This window comes from Argopecten irradians, chromosome 1 (genome assembly GCF_041381155.1).
Source record: "Argopecten irradians isolate NY chromosome 1, Ai_NY, whole genome shotgun sequence".
NCBI classification, from domain to species: Eukaryota; Metazoa; Mollusca; class Bivalvia; order Pectinida; family Pectinidae; genus Argopecten; species Argopecten irradians.
The window spans coordinates 19,048,083-19,067,039 of NC_091134.1; the positions used below are offsets into that span (position 1 = coordinate 19,048,083).

The window sequence follows — 18,957 nt, forward strand, 5'->3', positions numbered from 1 at the left end:
TGATGTTTAAAACTGCTGTAATGGTGACACATCCACTTCCGTGGTATTCTTGTCTGGTATAGGTTTTTGCAAAGATTTACTTACTAAATTTTGTTATATTTTCCGCCCTTTATTATCAAGCTTATTGATTCACTTCATAAAAGAAGAGTTCCTAAAGAACAATTCATCGTGCAGTCTAGTTTTTGGATGCGAGTAATTTATGTGTTTAAGGTTAGCCTTACAAATTCTGTTCTATTTCCGGTGAATCACTACTGTTGTTCCAAATATAACGTTCCTCAAGTTATCTTACGTATACTTACCACACACCTACCACATTTACCCATCCCTGTGTACTACCAGCCCTCTGCTCGTGTCTTTGATAGGTTGGATAATTCACCCGTGTCAATCAAACATACCATCAATACGCACGTGGAACTATTCCATCATACCTCTCAACCGTCATTGCTGATCCGGCGGCCATTTTCTACAATAACAATATCTGGCTGTTTTTAGCTATGTAGACATACGGTACTCGAACAATGGAAGCTAAACGCTTTGTGACGGCAGGCTTGCTCCTGCTGCTGGCCGCTATTGGCAGTGTACCGTCGGTATGGGCGGTTAAACCCCTAGAAGGGGCCATGATATCCCCCGTAATGAGGTCAGCTATGTGGGCTTATCTTGGGAATGCTGCCTATGCCAACCAACTATGGCAAGCTGTTAACCATGACTACTACAGCAGGCTCAACTGTGGCGGCATAAGAGTAAGTATATTTGGAACATGGTAGCCTAACAGTTGTGTCATCAATTCAATCCTTAATTTACAGCAATCTTCAAGTCATATTTAAGGAACAATTATGTCAAATATTTAAACTTCTTATTTTTATTCATTTGTATGTTGAACAGCGATTTTAATTCATTATCAAGAACATGTTGTTTAGTCCATAAGATTTATTAAGATAGGAATGGTGTGGCCTCTGCTTTATATCATTTACATCATTTTGAAATAGTTAAATATTCCATACTCTATATTAATTTTCATTTCGACCAATTCCCGTCCATCTGGGTCTGAAAAGGATCGAATCAAAATAAGTTTGTTTAAGATCCCAATGCTTTGCGGCAAAACAGGAGTAGTAAAGGATATTTGCTTTCTTCATAATGTGAACAAGTTTGACATCATATTTTGACTTAAAAGTGTATGGTCCAAAGGGACCTTTCATGATGAAAACAATTCTTACTATTTCATATTAAAATGATTAAAGTGCTTTAAATTATACATTAATATTTCAACGATGAACCGAGTTGTTCGGATCATTATAGTGACATTTTGTAATATTCAACATACATGAATATGGCGAGTTCCATCTATCCCCCAGGGGTTTAGAATCCCAAATTATGTGACGCCAGAGATATGTGGTTAGTTTGGTGACAGCGAACCTACTTGTACTAATGTTAGGTACCGCCTTATGTATGAATATAATTATTCCCTTAACTACTGTATTAAGTGTTCATGTATACTTTCATTCATCGTTCGGAACTCCACTATTATTTTGTGGTAATTGACCATAATATACAAATTCGTTGCTTTTATAATCGTTGTTTCACAGCAACCCAACCAAAGTTTTGACACAACGAAGATTTCACGTTAAACAGTTTAGCTCGAAAACAACAAAAAACAACGGTATACCAGTCAAATTAAAGATTCTCCACCACTCTCAATCAAACAAAATTCAGGAGCTGACGATTGAGTATTTTTCTTCATTTACAAAAGTTACATACTTTACACTATGACCACCATTGAAAAGTTTGATCTTACTTCAAGATAAAAATATTAAAAACAATTTATTCCATCCTGAAAAAAAGCCGTGGCACTATGTCCTATATTGAATGAAGTATTGATTGCACATACACCAAAAGCAAAATAAATTACCTAATATTATTTTTGTGCACGCTTAAACACCAATTATTGTTCAAATGATGAGTATCGTTTATGCTCTGTCGGAGGTGGAGCATCTTTAACAATGGGGTGCTTCATATATTGAAATTTTTCTAAAAATACTATACGAATGTTTCAGTTTAAGACGACATCTGAAATGGATGTCAGACATTTCTCAGATTTCTAAAAACTTAAAATATTTATTATTAATGATAATAATTGAATTAGTTTAAGGGATTTAACTATGGTCAAAGGAATCATATCTCATTGAAGCAAAAGCTTCGCATAATGTAGCATGTTTAAAAAAAAAACTTATTTGACTGTTTTTGGCAGGATTTGACAGTTATTAACCATGTGGATTTAATCCTTTGAAATATTTTGATATAAAGATAACTTTAAACTTCTTTTTCATCAATTAGTTTTCTAGTATATTGATTTAGTTCTCTATAACAATAATCAGCAATGTTTATTATAAAAAAAAATCTGTTATATGTATATAAGATGGTTCTTTATCATGTTCGGTAACGTTACACTTTGTTCCACTTTGTCATTTTGATTTCATTCTACGCATCTATTTTCTACTGTCTAAAATATGATGTTGATTAATTTTGTGACAACTTTAGTTCTTTCCAAGCTTAATTGTATATCATGCTGATTTTAATTGATATTAGAAATTGTAAGAAGAAATATAAACATTTTCTATTCAAAGATGCTCCACCGCTGACAAATGGTAATTTCTCACTATCAAAAACAGGAGCAGACGATTTGGTATTTTTCTACAGTTACAAAAGTTACTTACTTTACACCATTACCACCATTAAAAAGTTTGAGCTTCTAATTTTACTTCAAGTTAAAAATATGAAAAATAATTAGTTGCATCCCGAAAAAAATCCGTGGTACTATATCTTATATGGAATGAAGTGATGATTGCGCAGGCACCAAAGGCGAATTAATTATCTTATGTTATTTTTTTGTGTTAATTAGGCATATATATACACGATTAAACACCAATTATTGTTCAAATGATGAATATCATTTATGCTCTGTCGGCAGTGATGTATCTTTAAAAGGAGCCTATTTATGTGATCATATATCAGATTTTGTCGTTTACTGTATACATCATCAGTACTTTAGTTTGTTCACGAAGGTGCTTAGGTTTGTGATAGTGAATAAAAATAATGTTTTGAAATATGTATTTTCACTATTTTAACGTGAAATCTTGTTTGAGACTTGATGAAAGTTATGGTTTCTTGCAGACAACCGATGCGGATTACGAACAGAAGTGCGCCCCATGTGGCGACTCCGCCACGTCGAACAAGCCAAACGAGTCCGGCGGGAAATACGCCATTGGCCAGGTTGTAGCACAATACCACGAGGGCCAGCATATCAACATCTCATTGGATATCAGACAACTGAACACAGGAGGAACCTTCCGCTTTTCATTGTGTGTAACTAATAACTCCACGAAGGTGTCCCACGCCTGCTTCCAACAACATGTTCTAAAGTGGCAGAATACCCAGATCACGGAGATTCCGTCGGCACGTCAGCTCGGGCTGGCCACATACACCCTACAGCTGCCCACCGGAGTCAAATGTCAGAACTGTGTTGTACAATGGCTATGGAGAGGTAAATAACAATACAAAGGAAAATTAACAAGAAGACAATTTGTAATGTATGTAAATTCCTATAAATATGCTATAAAATTGACCATAACTAACACCTTTACATAAAGTCCACCTGTTTAATGATACCATTGTTCGGATATCAAATATTTATTTCATCACAGTTGGACCTGTAAATAAGTTTCACTTTTCTATATAGACTTTTCTTGTCCACAATCAGAATAGGAGTTTGCCAAACCCTAATACTTTATTCGAGTGTCCTAGTTTGTTGCGACTATCAAGACAATTCGAAATAACAACGTATTCGAGTTATATGAGTTCTTATTGACGAGGTTCAACTGTAATGCATGATTTGTGTTTGACATTATATGTGTAGTCTAATGAAAATGAAGGCATCACAATGAAGCTATTCCTAATTTTTCCACAAATAATTTATAATCTGTTTAAATATTCGTAAGGTAAGACACAAAAATAAAAACCTAAAATCTCTGTATTTGTAACAAACATATGAATGAACTATATTTAGATCTAGTTAATAATAAATTATTTATGATATAAATATATGTTTTTTCTAATCAGATGGAACAACCGCCTGTGATCCTCCGGGAAGCAACAACTGTGGTCAACAGACTATCACCAACTGTGCCGACGTCCAGATCTTAGATGCAGGCATTCCGTTCTCCGAAAACTTCGACAAGCCTAGATATGATGCATACTCTAGTATTTTCGATCCCATGGATCCGCTTGATGGAGATATCCATGGTATTGGAATACATGTTCCCAGGTCATCCTTGGATCCTGCCATAACCCTTCAGCCTGGTGGTACTGCTGCTCCTGGCGGCTCGATTCCGATAGTTTTACCAGGAGGCAATCCTTCACCTAATCCGTCACCTGGAGGTTCAGTCCCAATTGTCATACCGGGAGGCGGAAGCACATCTTCAAACTCATCAACCGATGGCAGTGACCCTCCAGATACGTCGGAAAAGCTTGTTGAGCCAGCGGTTCTAATACCAGCAATTGCGGGAACGAGCAGTGTTCTGGCGGGAGAAAATGGTATAGGTTTGGCACTAATCCTGTTAGCTTTTTTCATGTATATATCGTCAGCATACAATAGAGGATTAACTGGATATTCAGCTCAACCTTCATATTTCTCATCCCCGTTGCCACCACAACCTTTCTTGAATTCACCAATGTCGTTTCAGCAATCAGCTATTCCTAGAGCACCTATTTTCAACAGTGGTGTACCGCTCTACGCATCGGAAATGAACGGGGGAGCCATTCAGAGTGGATTTGGTGGGACATACTACGCAAATAACAACTTCGCATCCGGAATTGTTAACCCAGGCATCAGTGCGGTACCTCAAGCTAATTTTGGAAGTTCCGGTGCTGCTGTTTTGCAACAGCAACCGTCATTTGTAAACACGAACACTGTCCCCATGTCCACGAGACTGCCCATGGGACTTTCCCAATCGGGCCCACCCTTAAATATCGGTACCGGATTCACATCCCTGCAAACCCCTCTACAGGCCAGTGGTGGTGTTCCGTCTGTTTTCCAGCAGAACACAGGATTCATTCCACAAGCATTTTCGGGAAACAGCATGCCTGTAGCAGGGTCAAACATTCCATTAACCAATACCGGGTTCAGCAGTGTGACAACTCAGCAGTTTCCTCAGAGCAACTCTGGATTTGTGACGATCCCATCACAACAGCCTGTTTTCAATGGAAACATACAAACACAAACGACCATTATGTCACGCCCATCCATCATAGCGCCAATACCAACACGGGCAGATTTAGTGGTTCCTGCGTTTGATAAAGAGCCATCCACAGTACGAGAGAAAGAAATAAAAAGAAGACGAAACCTAAATGACAAAGATGAAGCGCAGACATGCGAATGTCGTGCAACAATTTTCTTCATGACTGCACATTGCCACTCGTTGTCAGCGAAGGAATGTCGTGAAGACGATGCATGTTCATGCAAACAAGACAATCAAGCTCCACCCATATTGAATCAATTGCAACACAAATCACCTAACCGAAACCAAGTTCAGAAAATGTCACCCATACAGAATAAACAGTTCCAGCGTCGTCTCCGTACTATGCAAAACAAGCAACAATAGCAATAAGATAATGAAATGAAAATTAAAATCCGGAATGTTGACAACTTTTTATATAACGGAAATGGTATCTATAGTTTCAAAATCGAAATTAAGAAACCCTTAAAACAAAGATCTTGCGTGGGATTCAAACAAAACATTAAAGTCAAAGAGATATTTCAGGAACATGAAAAATGTTACACTGCAAACAATTTTCTAGAAAGTAATTTCGTTATAACCAAAGCGGTATGTTTTTGTCCAGGGTAAACACAATACATGCTTACGAGCAGAGTCCAGGAGTAGCGGTAATTTTGATTCTATTGTGGCATTATTCAACGGTGTTTTCAGTAATAAAGCAGCATATTCAGGTTCAGCTTTTCGTTTTGTTGTGTTTGTTTTAGCTTTGAGTTGAAATAACCAAACTGATATCTAAACATTGTAACTTGCAAAGTAAGACAACATTCCCTTCCACTCCAACAATTTGTTTAGCTGGGGAGTTTCATTATTGCTATTTTAGCCACTCAATCAATATGTAGCTTTACATAATGCATTGACAAAATTGAATGAGACAATCGCATCTTAAAAAACTGTTATATCATTAACTTTTTATGGCATTTGTAATATGTAAGCTTTAAGTAAAAGAGCAAATGTTAGATTGACATTTAAAATGTCATTGAGATTCAGTGATTTTGAAAGGTACGATGCTATAATCGTAAAAGGAACATACCTAATCTATATGTCATACAGGTGTAAATGTGTTGAAATGATAAAGTATATCAGTTACTATTTCACAATTTGAAAACAACAAGAATGATTCTGCTAAAATTAAAACAATGAACGTTTTGAAATGAGAGATATACAAATTTATTACTTAAAAGTTCTCCGACTTTACATCGATATACATGTAAACAAACATACATACAGTGTTTAGTATTTCAATATCTCAACTAGGCACGATGGCGTGATCTTTTCGAGCTAAGTCTGCCTTCATACTTAAAGGCCAACCACCTTTCAAAAGGCAAAATAAAAAAAGATTCTTGAAAAATAACACGGGAAAAATATGTAGATGGATTAAGATGTGGTTAGAACACCTATCAAATGCAAATTTATTTGCGTAGTCCATGTTAACAGAGAAGATTCATTTTGCTGTTTTGCCATCTAGCGTAGTGATAATCAACTAAATGGAAATTAACATTTAAGTTTCAACTTTTGTGACTATTATCAATCTCGATTTACGTTCCCATTTTAAAACTCGAAAGCCGTTTTGGAAGGTAGTGGGCCTTAATGGGAAAGTAGACATGATAGTGAAATTATTTTTATGAGTTCAATGCCCACTACCTTTCCGAAACGGCGATTGTTTTTAGATGGGAATGTAAAACGAGATTGATATTTTTGTAGAGTCGCAAAAAATATTAACTAGCTGTTTATACTACAACCGTCGTCCTAATACCACGCAGTAGTTGACTATCACTGCGACATACGGCAAAATAGCGAAATGAATCTCCACTGTTATCATATATTAGACATGAAATCTTGCATATGTTTGGTGATTTTTCATCATTTTAGGCCAACGATATGTATGTTCTTGTGTTATTAATGTTTTGAAGAAACCTTTAAAGTTTGCTCCTGAAAAGTAGCGGACCTTTATCAATGTACAAAACAACTGTCGTAGTGTAATAGTGATGATGTCCCTCCAGATTTATTTTGCATCCTTCCGTTTTAGAGACAGATATTTTAACACATACAAGTTTTACAGCCCTATACTACAAATAAAACCAGAACATAAAAATAATAATATTAATTTGATTTTTCAAATATGAACATCATGTTATTGTATGTATAAAACTCACACAATGTTTGATCACGACTTGAGATTTAAATTTATTTAGGTAAGTACAACATCCAAACCATATGAGGATATTTGAAAACGGCAAAAAAGAGATTGAAATAAAGCACTAAGTTCGAAGCCATTATCTACTGCACACGTTTATGTAGATCAATTTATTGCATCGATGTTACACGTATTTATTTATCTGGACCTTTTTTCATTAGACGGACATTTTATGTGTACGGATGATGTTAATGTTGATGTTTTTCATATTGAAAAGCGAATTCTTGATACACAATATGTATACTATTTACATAAAATATGTATTATATATACAACAATAATGGAATGTGTATATACTATTTATAGAACAGACGATACGGAGATATGAAAATATAGACTGAAAAGACAATATCAAAAAGGAAGCAATTATTTAGCATTATCTATACATTTTGTACAATAGATGCTTACTGAGACAAATGATAAGGGAAATAAAAAAAAAAAACAATGTATTTCACGGTGACTTAGTCTCGCGTGTTTTGGTTTTAGACATTTTGTGTACGATTGAATTTCTTAATAGAAAAAATTCTACTATACCTGGAATTGATATTTTTTCGTGGCGAATGGACCGAGATATACGCGAGATTTAATCACAAGTTAATTGGTTGACTATAATGAAATCGATTTTAAATGATATCTAATAAACATATAATGATGCTAATCCTTATAATGAAGTTGGCTATAACATGATTAAAGAAGCATTCTGTGTCTTTGGTGCATACTGTTCTTCACGCACGCCTGTCAACTTTAATGCTATTAGACTGCGGGCCTCGCGATTTCTTGTTCAAAATGAATCAACATCAGGGAAAATGGACCATCAATTTTGTGTAATCAAACATGAAAATCATTTCTTTTCTCTTGCAATGATAACTCGTTATCTTTTCAAAATAAGGCCACTTTCTTTATATTCAGCATTTCCTCATAGATGGTTTTAATATTTATGATGACACTACAAATGTAAAGGACCATAACGTGAATAATTGATAAGACAGAAAATATACAATATTCCTTAAGATTTCTTGGCTACTTATCAATATATATATACAGATATAATATGTATGCAATACATTACTTTACATGACAAAAATGATGACCTGTATACTTTTATACGGGACTTTCAGATTTTCTAGGAAAAAATGGCACAAGAAGTTACAATATCAGTTTAAATCAAGTATTAATTAGAAAAAATCAAACGAATATACATTCATATATCAGTTGAGGTATATGCTTGTGTATTATACAAATTCTACAAAAAATACAAATCTACCTAAAGTTAGCATGTACTTTAAATTTTAAAACAGAGATATCAAACATTGATATGATGAGTTGATCAGAATAATAGAAATATCAAATATGTAAGAATAAACCTTGCAATCAATTCTGTGGAGATGATGTTTGAGAATATAATATATTATAATATATACAGATATGTGATAGGTTTCTTGTAATAATGTAATGCCGTAAAAGTGAATTTATCAAGCGTAACATTCAATATCTTACGTAAACAGTTAATAAACGTCTTGCTGGAAAAATATACACGTGAATACATATCACCGGCTACTATACTTCTTACATGAAACATTTGATATTCGAAAAAACAATGATGGATTATGATAGCTGTAAAACTGAAGATTATGCTAAAATCCCAATTATCCATACAGCTATTGTACAATCCCCTAGAAGATATCATTTATTCAAAAAATAGTCACAATGGGAACCACGGAGATACAAACTGCCCGCGGGTGATTCGCCATACAATGTTTCATACGTATACATCACATTACTATATATCGAATGAAATCATAATTATGACTCACATAATATTGTATGATGATATGACATGAAATACTATACAAGTAAAGAAACATTCAACTGAAGATCAAATAAAATCCGTATGCTTGTATGGTATCAAAGCAAGCAAAATTTGCTAATCATGTACTTGGGCACAAAACATCACCAGGGGTGTCTCAAAAACGGTATTTAGAACATGTTTCTTCAATTCAAAAATAATTCAAAATGTATGCTTTTAAACTTACTTTGTCAACTTTAAGAGAAAATGTCTGGTATAGCAATGATATATAGAATTATATAATCAGTATTAAGTAACAGCCTAAAACACATAAAATAATAATATTTATATCATATAATAACGTTTGAACATTTTCAACTGTTGTTGATAAAGAAATTTAGCGATGACCTCACCAATATCCATACATTTATGGATATTATGCTAATTTTTCACTTTCAATTTTGTTAAAGTGTTATTTTTAGAATATCTTTTACATCGACAAATATATCACCTTCTTAGCAATGCAAGAACATTTACATTACATTTTTTTGATACAAAGGAAATATTTCATCAGCACATCAATTGGAAATCTGAAAAAATTAACACTCAATTCTATATCACATTCCAATGTCACATCTTAAATATTCCGCATTTGCATACCCCAGAGTTATCTGCCCTTTAGCTACAATACTGTAGCTTAAAAGGCTTTTAGACAGAAAGTGATGTCCTCTTTAGACCGAAATGTTTAGTAGAGCCGCGTACATATATACGGTGTATCTGCTCTCGTGTGTAGGAATTAGTTTTTAAGAATTATTTTCCCTAAGAATCGACGTCACTTTCACATCAATGACGAAACAATCGATACCGTCCCTCAAAACCAAATAATAAGTAAAGACGGAATATCACTTCCCAATCACAGTTGTAAAAATATGATCTTAGAAGTTGCAAAAGCGCCACCCAGTGATCACCACACTCCACACTTTTTGTTTGGGTTCATGTAGCTACCCCTCGGACAACTAAAAGTTTCAGCGAACTCGGGAGAATTCTGTAACGTTCCAACGACCCTGAAATATTACATAATGATAGTGTTATTAGAAGCTTGTATAAAGTAGCATTTACAAAATGAACTCAAAATCTTATTAGTGTCCTGATTTGTTGACTGCACTTAAAAAGTTAGTGACTAGAACTGTGACTATCATTTACTAGATTTACTAGGGACCGCAGAATCAAACCAAAAATAGATTCCTGGAAATCCCCTTTTGGGCACAAGATTTCATAGAGAGGTGAATGTTGCGGAGCCTGCTGATAGGGTATTCAGGGCGCATCAGCTTCAAATGTTTAATATGTGGGTTGGGTAATACATGTAGATATAAAATATATAAAGAAATTTTCAAATTCTGTCAAGTGTGTGTCTGACAGGGGGAGGTAATCAATATTGGAATTTCATTAATATTTTGGTCATTTTTTAATTCGGAATCCAACATATGATAGCACCCCCACATAAAAGTTCAGCAAGATGGTAGATCTTTATTTCTTTTTATTCACAGGTATGCGAGATGCCATTCTTCAAAATTAGTGACAGGTGACCAGACTTGAAAACTCCATTTAACCCTGACAGTGGCAAACATTAATATATCGTATATAGCGAAATCATTTGGTTCTGCGGTCTCTACTACGAAAATATGCGCAGTATAGTATTCAAACATTTCACAAAAGAATGTAAGGTTCTGTATATAAATTATTGATTATTATTATCATAAATGACAAAAAGGTATTTAAAAAACAATTGAATTTCTAATATTTCCAAAACACGATATCTTTCTGGTAATACCTGAAGCGTCCAGGACTGTGGACTCCAGTAAGGATCCTGTTGATAGCATTTTCCCTGCGCATGCTCGAGCACCAGATCTACATATCAATTCATAACCATCTATATCAGGATAAACTTATATCAAATATTCCATAGTTAACTCCCTTTAATTAATTAATTACCACTAATGATACCAGATATAATACAGGGAATCATTACTTTAATCGATAGGTATTTGCTTGATCAAGACTACTTTTTCATTTCAAAGTTTATCAGTCCCTAACATAAAGACAATGAAATAAGATATTTTCCATTTCTTTATTTCTCCATTGGAAAGCACTATTGAAATAAAGTTCACCATTATTTATATAAAATGTCAAATTTGTGATGTAAAATTTTGTTTGACATATCGTCGATTTTAACAAGAAAAAAAAACACTGTCAAAGAAAAAATACAAGAAATTATCGGATCATATTTCAGATGTGACAGTGGTGAAATATTGACTTAATTATTATCATAATTGAAATAAAACATGGTTAAACCTAAGTAAAATATCTCAATGAACTGGAAAAGACTATGCCAATACAGTAAAAAAATTTGATATGTTCAACTTACCTGAGCAAAATTGATGAAAAAGAGTTGGTTGTGATTATAACTGACGCCTGGTAACTGTGCCTCTTCCTTCCCTCTCTGCTTGATCCAGTCACGATATGCCTATCAGGACAGTTACGTATTGAATTAGGAATATAACAGTATTGTATGTAAATGGTGTTTATTATCTGTACCAATACATTGTAATGCACAAAATTTGTCGTCATAGAGGGAACCGATAAAATATCGTAAGCGTTGTTCGGAGCAAACATCCGTGCATGTGCATGTATGTTATATGAAATCATTTATGTAAATCTTGTCTTTTACATAAGCAAAATTGTTGCTAAATTGTTTTTTAACAAATATTTTAACTAGTGCTCAATTTCGTTCACTCAAAAGTTTGAAATGTTAAATCCAAACAAAGATAATCAGTTTATTATGTCATACTAGGTACAGTACTGTGTCATTAGGCCACATATTTACTTAAGGGCCGATATCATTCATTTAACATACAGTCAATATAAACGTACATGTATACACATATCACGGATATGAAATAAGTAATATTAATCTATGTATATAGATCGAAATGTAAGATTCGTAAACATCATCTACTATATTTTATGTCACTTCTCACTCTCATGTTGTGCCATAAGTATGTAAGGTATAAAACTATATCGATGCTATTTGATTGATGTTTGTCTATATCTGTTAGGTACAGTACAAGTTCACATTAAGTCTGTTATCTGAAAAGTAACAAATGAAAAGGCATGTCCAATGTTACAATACAAAATGACTTGGACCGTAGCCCGTACTTTTTGCGACACAGAGCGAGTTAGAGGATGAAAATCGTGCTGCCGATCATGTAATTAATAATTAAAAAAGAAAACTTAGTATTACTTACTCTGTAGCTCTGTTTAAGACCACCATTGTCAGCAATATTTTCTCCCTGAGTATTGATGCCGTTCAGCTGAAATAAATAAAACACTTCATATATTTGGGTATTGCATAACTTGTGGCTATGTACATATGTAGGAGACATCATTGTCCATCTCTCATGTGTTTCCTGTATTAGTCTGCTTAAAATTATGATTGACGATGCTTTGGTAAAACTTTGCTCAAATCTTATCTTCAAAGTTATGTTCTTATATTGTTTAAAATGTCAATCGTCATCAAAATTTAATCATCTTTAATGATCAATTTGATATTTGATATACAAAAACTGCGAAACTAATTAAATCAGCATAAATCTCCGTTGAGCAGTTCAGCTAAAAATAGAAGAGTTAATATGCATTATACGAAAGTTATATAAAATGAAGCACTTACTTTCATTCCATCTGCCTCTGGCACTGAGAAATTTCCATACTGGTCAATGATACACTGAGCTTTGGCCTTGAACCTTGTTATGGCATTGTCTGACCACCACTGTTCTAAATTACCTTCTTTATCGTACTGGCGACCTGTCATAATAAATATTACACCTGAAGATATGTTGCACTAAGTAATGACTACTAAAAATTACTTGCTAATACATCGCATAATTAAAGTGAAAGATGTTAAATATGTATGACTATTTATATTTCAAAGTAGGAGAAATGTTTCAAATTACATGATTGGTTAAAAGTTTATATCAACACTACACAACAAAAATGTAAAAAGAAAGAAAAAAAACTGAATTACTCGGAAATCATCGCGATTCTTTTTACAGAGGAAATTGAGAATGGCAACCATGTATTTCCGGATGTAAAATTTCAAAATTAATTATATGCAGAATAAGTTACCTCTATCATCGAATCCATGTGTAATTTCATGTCCTATCACAACGCCTATTCCGCCATAGTTCATAGACCTGTGAATGCAATTTTTTAAAACTAATTACTTTGTTATATACGTAATAAATACATAATAATATGTACAAAGTTTGATGAATGACTTGAAGGATTGATATCAATGTAAGGGCGACAACTCTATTATAAATACACCTTAATACATATACTTCATAATTCCTGATATTTGGAATTTTTGCTAAAATATTCCCCAGGAGCAAATTAATCACTTCATCGTACAATGTCATAATTATTTGGTACATAATTAATTCAATTTCATCGCTTAAGATAAATTTTCCTGTTTATAACTACTGCTTCGATTCCGAGATGAATTCAGCTCTCCGTGATATGTATGCAATTTATAAACATCGAAAATATGCATCATTAACCGAGTCCATCGGGATATTTTAATCAAACGTCAGCCTTTGTAGATATGCTACCACCAAAAAGCGTTAAAATCTAATTTTCCTGTTTTGGATCAAAATCCCATTCAGTTTATAATTTCGACTTATTTCTATTATGGATCCTCCTCTAGCCTTTTTTCTTATTACCTTTACAAAACTAAAATAATTTCAATTTCCTGTTTTGGGTCAACATACCTTTCTATTTATAATTTTGACCTAAACCTATTATTGATCCTCCAATAGCTTTCATTCTTATAACATTTACAAAATTAAATAATTGTTTGTCAAACAAAGTATTTCGCAAGGCCTGACCTATTTCAGTTTCGCCTTGTTTCAAGATACATTAAAGGGCTACGTATATATCCATAATTAAAATGGATGCATTCAGAAAATCTCAGATAAGACAAAAGTGTGTTAATTCGCTATTATGATAACCCGTGTTTGAGCTTTGGTTTGACTGGTGTGGTATCTCTGTAATTGATAACGCCCTACGTCATGGCAAACGTTATCTCGAATATTTCCATGCCGCTCTGAAACGGTATGTTTAGGGCGCACACATCCTCCGTAACTGACTGCTGCCTAACCTCAGCAAATTAGGTCAAGATAATATTTATTTCCTAATTGATGCTGCATATCAACAACGATATACCGAAAACCTACTTTCTCTCACGATTTTCTTTCCCAATGAAGTTTGCGGAATTAAATTTTCGCAGATAAAAAATGATTAAGAATATCTTTCAATAATATTGAAATAGATGATAAGATAAATATGGATAAATGAGATTAATTTTTGCTCATTGAAATTAATCGCAAAATCCGCGAAAATAAATTCCATGCGAAATAAAATTGGTATACCTTAGTTAAATTTGGGTACTCTGTTACGCCACCCAACGATTGTCATACTGAAATGAACATTCTAAGAGCCCTCGCGCACATATATCCAGACCATCAATTGTGATTTATATAAGTCGTGTAATTTGTTTTGCAATCGATGTTAAATAAATTAATTTTGTTTTGATTATTTTTAAACATTTTTAATGCTTGATAACAAAATCCTTTTCAATTATATTATCGTATCCGACTGTGTTATAAAACAAATCGCCTTGGGAAAATCAAAATATAGTTCATATGGAACAAATCCGCCCAAATATCATCCAAAATAATTATTAACAAACTACTTCATCAGTTTTGATATTCACAAATTTCGGGAGCTAAATACCAATGAATATTTGTCGGAAAATTTATATTATACAATGCTGCAGCTTTGGCAAGGATACCCGTAAAAGTCTTATGCTATCTTCATTTTACACTCTGAAAGTGTTACGAAATAACATGCAAACACTGTAAAAATACAGCAATCTAATTTCTATTTGATAAGAACATCATTTATCGTAGGTCTCTAAAACCCTTTTTTTATCTAAAACATGAAAATGGATATCAACGTATACACAAAACACGTGTTACGTGTAATATGAATATTATCATAACTAATTAACATACTTTGGTTGCGATTTGCCGTAGAAAGGTGGCTGCAGGATACCAGCAGGAAACACTGTGATAAGCAGAAAAAAAGGCTTGTAGTGTGTTCATATAGCCAGGAATTAACTACAGTAGGTATCCCACCTAGGACTCTGATAATACAAGTGTTTATCAAATTAATCAATTACAAGTGGTAATAGTTTAAACACGTGTCCAGCATTAAATTACACCAACCACTTCATCAACTGGAATCATTCAAACACTTTCAATGTATTACATTTGGTGGAAGAGGTTATGAAACTTTCTGGTCCATTTATTCCGATATGATAAAAAGAAAGATGTGATTACTGGTTACAATCTTCTTTTTACATATAACATGACCTGGATTCCCAGGTTAAGATAACCTGATTTAAGCACTATTTCATATATATCTATATGGCATGGACGCAACATGTAACCTACTAGCAATTTGCTGATAATTATTTTTATGAAATTAAGAGTGATTTAAAGTAAAGTTAAAATGGAATCCATGAAAACTGTAGATACTTACTTATTCTGTTCAATACAGAGTTGTAATATGCATTAACAGTTGCAGGAGCAGTGGTCCACCTATTTAGAAGAAAGTATACAAAATAAACGTAGAATGATCTGGTGTTGTATTATATGTGTAAAGTTTACGCAATGCAGACGAACAACTAATATGTCAAAGCTAATTACATGTATCCCTATTATCAAGCTTACTACTGTTTGAAACACAACTGTTAACGTATGTTTTTTCTCAATTAACATTAAAAAGAAAAGAAAAAAAAGACATTATGTAAATACAGTCTAGCCTGGCTTCATAGACACAGGTCACACTTTTTTTTATAAATGCTCCTTTTGGACCCTCAAATGTAGTCCTAGTAAGCAGTTGGTCAGTTTACTTTATACAGTATACAGACGTGCTCACTGGGGCAAGTTTCACTGTCCGTGTATTCTTTGCAAAACAATTGTAACTCACCAAGTTTTGTCAACTGCTGTTCGTAACATTCGCAAACTGTCGATTGATATCCTGTTGATAATTCCCAAAATATTCTCAAAATACTTGTCGGCCTCCACGGAGTACTGGTGAAAAAAAATCAATGCACGATTCAGGTATCGTTTGTTACATTATAGCTTTATATCAGAAAAATTAATGTCGTTTCCCTTCTTAAGGTTGATGGCGTAACGCTCAGAAATAGATGACGTGTCAATAAAATCCTTACTGATAGAAGCACATATCTTGGCATTTCAAGCAGAGCCAGTGCATTATGTCCATAGTTAATTTTATAAACTTTAAGTGTATTCAACAAACACAATTTATTTTTTTCACGTAAAGGAGTAGGCATCGATCACGTAAAAATAAAATAAATCGTAAACTAGAAAAAATGAAATTTGCATGCGGACATGACATAGTATCTGGAGTGAATAGCTTACATTTGAATAAAGTTTGTCGATTTCCTTGTCGTTGAGGATGACTTCTTGATAGCCAATTTTCTGTTTGATGCTGTTTGCCTATAAACAATGTGGTAGATGATAGCAGTTATAATAACTTATTTATAGTATTCGTTTGTAATGTGGGGGTTTAATATTATTGGGAAATTTATGTCGATGATCTCTAAACTTCATTTTTTGTAATAGATGTGTTCTGTTGTAGATTACTAAATGAAAATTGATAGAACATATCATTTCGGAAATATCATAATCGTAATATAAGTATTGATACAAATGCTGAAAAAGCTACATTCTATAGGTATTGATTTACATTATATTTCAATGAATATGAACCAATAAGGTTAGTAACGCATCAAGTAAATGCATGCTCTTGTTTTACCTGATAGTTTTTATCTCATTGTGATATAATGTAACCCTTTATTTACTTAATTATTTTCGAGAAGACATTCCTATCAATCGGCGACTTTTGAGCTGATTTGTTTATTTGTAGCTGATAAAATGACAATTCCAAAAGTTTCCTTCGTAAATATAGCATTCATTTTCTCTAATATTTATCATCATTATTATTCTTAGCATGTAAACCTTGCAAGTAGTTTCACCCATTAGAGGCCATTATAGCAATGTTTCTCAGTAGCTGACAAACTTTTTATCTCACTAATTTCGTAAATGAAATTTTGCAAAAAAAATCACTTTCAATAGCAAAATTTTTCCCGTTAAAGTACACTCAGCCCACACGTATCATCATTAAAAATAATTGACGGACCTTTTCCCTCGCTAATTCCCTTGTAACGTCATCCATCCAGTCGTTTCCTCCGACGAGTTCATTGAACGCTATCTTTAGTCGCCTGATTAATTCCTCTGTCTATAAACATAAATCAGCACTGAACAAGTTCCTATCAACAATTGTTTGTATAATTAACAAGTAATTGAGTGACGAGTGATGGATTAGTTTTGATAAAGTCTGGCGGACATAATGATCTGGTTCAAAACAATTTAATATCTAAATCTACCATAATCCAGGAGAGTTTGCTCTAAAATATCATATCGCTTAAAATGGCATTTTCTATACTGTATGTAGTTAATATTGACCCATTTCTTACATCTTTCTTAGACTCTTCGTCGAACGCTTCCTTCACAAATAGTCTTCCTAGCGCCATCCCAAGATTGGAGTTGACGTAAGAGGAACATTTACGCCATCTTGCACGTGGTACAGCGGTTCCATATAACACCTATAACAGTGAACAAACGATCGCATTAGTTGCCAGTGTTACTAATTATTTAGTTATTATTTCGGTTCATTCTGCAATTCATAATCAAATAATTTCATAAACGTTTTATCATCGTTAGAACTAAATGATTGTATTCAAAAACTTAAATTGGTACATGTCTTATCAATATACGATTGTGTTCCGAATCACCTTTGACATATATCTAGTTTTATATGCTAGAAATATACTTGAATGCATCATATATCGGAGTTTATCTGCCTTAGAACTAGAATCATGATCTATGTTTTAGTTACTTGAATTCCTTTGATGCTTACCTTGTTGTATTTAGTTATGAGTTCCTCATACGATTCATCCAAATTATATATCCTATTCTTCATTATTATCCATATTACATAGTTTGCAACAGCTCTGAAACAACGAAACATTAAGTTATAATATCAATTTTGTCATACACGATAACCAATGGATTGTCTGGTTATGCATAGAATGATCAAATAAAGAATTGTAGACGAGGGAGTGATTAATGATACGGCAAAATGACAGTAGACCAATTGGGACTCGAACATGATCCTTCAGTCGTTATCTCGATGTCTATAACCGTGCATCTATCTAAAACCATAGCATAACGGATAAATTTTTGTATCTTCCTATTACCTTTTCCCATGTTTTTGCAGGATTCCAAATAATTTCTCAAAGTAAGGAACGGCCCTAACAACGATTGGTTCACTTTCATTGACAGTCATGTTGACACCATCCATTAGCATTATTCCGGTGATGTAATCATTCCAGCTGAACATGACCTAGAGATAGAGACGGTATACAGTTACTTCCAGACAAA

The 18,957-nt window shown here is 33.5% G+C and overlaps 2 protein-coding genes across 2 annotated transcripts in view; one reads left to right on the top strand and one right to left on the bottom strand.

Annotated features, from left to right (window-relative positions):
- Positions 1-135: 135 nt before the first annotated feature.
- Positions 136-6,003, top strand: LOC138309889 (uncharacterized). The gene is made up of 3 exons (XM_069251123.1): positions 136-740; positions 3,169-3,538; positions 4,114-6,003. Exons 1-3 carry the CDS (start codon positions 519-521, stop codon positions 5,652-5,654), a joined length of 2,133 nt encoding a protein of 710 aa, XP_069107224.1. The 5' UTR covers positions 136-518; the 3' UTR covers positions 5,655-6,003.
- A 475-nt stretch (positions 6,004-6,478) lies between these two features.
- LOC138319837 (neprilysin-like) overlaps positions 6,479-18,957 on the bottom strand; it is a 43,272-nt gene continuing 30,793 nt past the window's right edge. The window contains exons 9-22 of the mRNA XM_069262969.1: positions 18,774-18,919; positions 18,434-18,527; positions 17,991-18,119; positions 17,654-17,752; positions 16,873-16,950; positions 16,418-16,521; positions 15,968-16,026; positions 15,439-15,490; positions 13,490-13,557; positions 13,035-13,168; positions 12,613-12,678; positions 11,733-11,831; positions 11,139-11,215; positions 6,479-10,371 (exon numbers count right to left, since the gene is read on the bottom strand). Of these exons, the coding sequence (XP_069119070.1) occupies positions 10,272-10,371; positions 11,139-11,215; positions 11,733-11,831; positions 12,613-12,678; positions 13,035-13,168; positions 13,490-13,557; positions 15,439-15,490; positions 15,968-16,026; positions 16,418-16,521; positions 16,873-16,950; positions 17,654-17,752; positions 17,991-18,119; positions 18,434-18,527; positions 18,774-18,919 (1,305 nt within the window). The 3' untranslated portion in view covers positions 6,479-10,271. The remainder of the gene's footprint in view (positions 10,372-11,138; positions 11,216-11,732; positions 11,832-12,612; positions 12,679-13,034; positions 13,169-13,489; positions 13,558-15,438; positions 15,491-15,967; positions 16,027-16,417; positions 16,522-16,872; positions 16,951-17,653; positions 17,753-17,990; positions 18,120-18,433; positions 18,528-18,773; positions 18,920-18,957) is intronic.